The sequence below is a fragment of the Pseudopodoces humilis genome, chromosome 26 (assembly GCF_049639895.1).
Source record: "Pseudopodoces humilis isolate 2021_Gansu_Grassland_sample_001 chromosome 26, ASM4963989v1, whole genome shotgun sequence".
In the NCBI taxonomy this organism is placed as follows: domain Eukaryota; kingdom Metazoa; phylum Chordata; class Aves; order Passeriformes; family Paridae; genus Pseudopodoces; species Pseudopodoces humilis.
In genome coordinates, this window is record NC_142225.1 from 1,645,001 (window position 1) to 1,648,716 (window position 3,716).

Below are 3,716 nucleotides of genomic sequence, written 5' to 3' on the forward strand. Positions count from 1 at the left end.
GGCTCTGGGCGAGGGAAATGGGCAGTGAGAAGGGGAGGGGGGAGCCGCGGCTGCACCCCCCATTCCGTCAGCATCCCTCCCTCGGGGTGCAGCGGGGGCAGGGTGGGGACCCCCGCCCCCGTGGGGAACACCCGGGGGGCTCCTGGGTACCCCCCACATCCCCCTCATATCCGCATGGAGGGGGTGTGAGCTCAGGGTGGGGGGGTCACACAAGGCCTCCAAGCACAAGGGGTGAACCCAGGACTTGGGGGTGCGGGGCCCTCCCCTCCCCTCATTCTCAGGACCCCCCCACCCATCCCGGCCCCACGTGTGGTCCCCACACTCTGGTCAAAGGGCTCCACTGGGGTGGTTTGGGTTGAAACGTTGGAATTTGGGGGGTTTATCCCAGAACTACTCATTTTTGGGAGAACAAGGCTTTTGGTTGGGGAAGGGATTTGATGTAGGGGGCTGTGGAGATGGATAGGGGGTGACGAGGACTATGTGTGGGGGGCTCACAGCTGTGCTGAACCCTCCCTGGGATCTCAGGGAGGTGTCCCCCCAGAGCTCTCTGTGCCCACTGGCAGCTCTACCTTTCCCAGGTGCCTGGGGGCCGTGGATGGGGGTCACAACTGGACTGAGACCCACCGTGTGACTCTCAAGGGTCAGCTGTGATCCCACCATGGCTCTCAGGGGTCCCCTCAGGGTCTCTCCCCTCTTCTGAGAGCTCCACCTGCCCTCAGGTACCTGTGGGATGCAGGTGGGAGTCCAGCTCGGATCTCAAGGGTCCGCCCCAGGGCTGTGTCCCCTCATGACAGCTCCACGTTCCCCCTAGCACAGCTGTGGCCCGGCCATGACAGAGGTCACCTGTGAGCCCCCCCGGGCTCCCAGGGTTCTCCCCAGGGTCTCCCCCCCATGACAGCTCCATCTTCACCCCAGGTACTGGGGGGGCTGCAACTGTGGGTCCTGCTCAGCTCTCAGGGGTCACTTCAGAGTCTCTCCCCCTTTTCTGACAGCTCCACCTCCCCCCAGGTACCTGGGGGCTGCAACTGGGGGTCCAGCTCAGCGCTCAGGGGTCCTCCAGGGTCCTGCCCCCCCAGTGACAGCTCCACCTCCCCCAGGTACCCCCTCGCTGAGCAGCGGGGACATGAGTGGGGCTGGGGGGCACCTTTGGGTACTCTGAGTGCCACCCCCACAGCGGCCCCCACCCCCACCCCTGGAGCACCAAGGATGTGACCCTCTGGCGATGCCCGGCTGCGCCGTACTCGCCGCCAGGCCGGCGGCACAGGATGGAGCCCTTCCTGCCCTCCCCGTGGGGCTGGAATGGCTCTAGAGGGGGGTCCCGGCCCCCCAACAGCACTGCCGAGGCCAAGCCCAAGGACGTGGCCTCCAAGTCTGTGGGGCTGTTCTTCATGGTGCTGCTGGACCTCACGGCCATCGTGGGCAACGCCGCCGTCATGACGGTCATCGCAAAGACGCCAGCGCTCCGCAAGTTCGTCTTCGTGTTCCACCTGTGCCTGGTGGATTTCCTGGCTGCCCTCACGCTGATGCCTCTGGAGATGCTGTCGGGCTCAGCCGTGTTCGAGAGCCCAGGGCTGGGCGAGGCCGTGTGCCGCGTGTACCTGTTCCTCAGCGTGTGCCTCACCTCCATGTGCATCCTCTCCATCTCGACCGTCAACGTGGAGCGCTACTACTACGTGGTGCACCCTCTGCGCTACGAGGTGCGGATGACCGCGGGGCTGGTGGCCGGAGTGCTGGCTGGCGTGTGGCTCAAGGCTGTGGCCACCTCGCTGGTGCCCGTGCTGGGCTGGTTGTCCCCCGACCGCCCGCCAGCGCCCGGCGCTCACGGCTGCTCCTTGCAGTGGAGCCGTGGGCCATCCTGCAAGGTCTTTGTGGTCTTCTTCGCCGCCTTCTACTTCGTCCTGCCCCTCCTCATCATCATCGTGGTCTACTGTGGCATGTTCAAGGTGGCACGGGTGGCAGCCATGCACCACGGCCCGCCACCCACCTGGATGGAGACTCCGCGCCGGCGCTCGGTGTCGCTCAGCAGCCGCTCCACCATGGTCACCACCTCGGGGGCTCCTCGGACCACCCCGCAGAGGATGTTCGGCGGGGGCAAGGCGGCTGCCGTGCTGCTGGCCGTGGGTGGCCAGTTCCTCTTCTGCTGGTTGCCCTACTTCTCCTTCCAGCTGTACACAGCTCTGAGCACTCGGCCCTTGGCCGGGCCGGCGGCTGAGACTGTGGTCACCTGGCTGGGGTTCTGCTGCTTCACCTCCAACCCCTTCTTCTACGGCTGCCTCAACCGGCAGATCCGCGGGGAGCTCGGCCGGCTCCTCACCTGCTTCTTCAAGCAGCCCCCCGAGGAGGACCTGCGGCTGCCAAGCCGGGAGGGCTCCATCGAGGAGAACTTTTTACAGTTCCTCCAGAGCACTGGGCGCCCACCAGAGCCCCCCAGCTCCGAGCGGGACCTGCCCCCTGTGGATTTCCGCATCCCAGGGCAGATTGAGGAGGAGGCGGCGGAGGGGATGGAGTGGGGTGGGGAGAACGGGGTGTTCATGCCCGTGGCGGGCTCTGCCAAAGCGGGGCTGTAGCGTTTGGGCAGGTCGGGGTAAATGTGGCTGTGAGGGGACAGATGGTCATAGTGACTTGTTGAGGGGGTCTTTGTCACCACCACGGAGGGTTGGAGGTCCCACTGGGCTGGGGTTACACATTGCCACGGAGGGTGGGGGGTCCTCAATGCAGCCACAGGGAATTGGGGGTCCCACAACGCCCACTGGGGTGATGGGGTGGGGACTCCTTGCTGCAGCCATGGAGAGTTGGGGGTCCCATGGCACTTGCTGGAGTGGGAGTGATTCTCACTGCTGTGCGGGGTTGGGGGTCCCACAGCACTCGTTGGGGTTTGGGGGGGGTGTCTGTCACCACAGGGGGGGATTGGGGGTCCTACGACTCTTGCTGATGTGTGTGGGGTCCTTATTGTGCCGGGGGACTGCGGGTCCCACCACGCTCATCGGGGTGTGGGAGGGTCCTCATTGCTGCCATCGCGGGTGACTGGGGCGGGTCCCACGACCCTCGTTGGGCTGATGTGCTGGGGGGTCAGCACTGCGGGAATTGGGGGTCCCGTGGCACCTCCGCGGTTGGGGGGCAGCAGTTGGGGGGCACAAGCCCAGTGATGGGCCAGGGATAAGAGTGGGGGGCTCGTGTTTGGGGTTTGGGGTGGCCCCTCTACAGTCGGGGAGGGCGGAGGGGGGGGCTGCCTGCGGAGGGGGTCTCGGGAGGGCCCTGAGACCCCTCCTCAGGCCCAGAGACCAGCTCTCATTCCCCCGAGCCCGCCCCGCAGCCGTGGAGACGAGGCCCTCTGGGGATGCGGAGCCTGGACCCCCTTCATGAGGGCGGGCTGGGGAGGGCAGGGGGGGCTGGGGGCTGCGGCCGCCGCGGACTGTACCGACCCCCGCGAGGACTACAACTCCCATCATGCCCGCCAAACAAAGCCGGAAGTACACTATTTCCCATCGTGTCTCGCTCTATCGAGGCGGAAGTAAAGCGCTCCCTTTCCCCCGTCATACTCCGCTCTAACGTGGCGGAAAACGATGTTTCCTCCCATCATGCCCCGCTCTACCGGGGCGGAAGTGCTCACACTGTCCGCCCGTGGGACTTCATTTCCCGGCGTGCCCTGCGGCGCAGGACCGGAAATCCGGCGCCGCCTCAGGAGCCGCCCGGGCCGAGGCAGCTGCAGCCCCGAT

General features: G+C 66.3%; 1 protein-coding gene across 1 annotated transcript; it reads left to right on the top strand.

Moving 5' to 3' along the window:
* Positions 1-1,265: 1,265 nt before the first annotated feature.
* GPR61 (G protein-coupled receptor 61) lies at positions 1,266-2,567 on the top strand. Its single transcript, XM_005530226.2, has one exon. The coding sequence runs from the start codon at positions 1,266-1,268 to the stop codon at positions 2,565-2,567; it is 1,302 nt and encodes a 433-aa protein (XP_005530283.1).
* Positions 2,568-3,716: the final 1,149 nt, after the last annotated feature.

What these genes read in the sequence shown, in the direction of transcription:
- GPR61 (XM_005530226.2), top strand. Translation starts at nt 1,266, where the DNA reads ATGGAGCCCTTCCTGCCCTCCCCGTGGGGCTGGAATGGCTCTAGAGGG.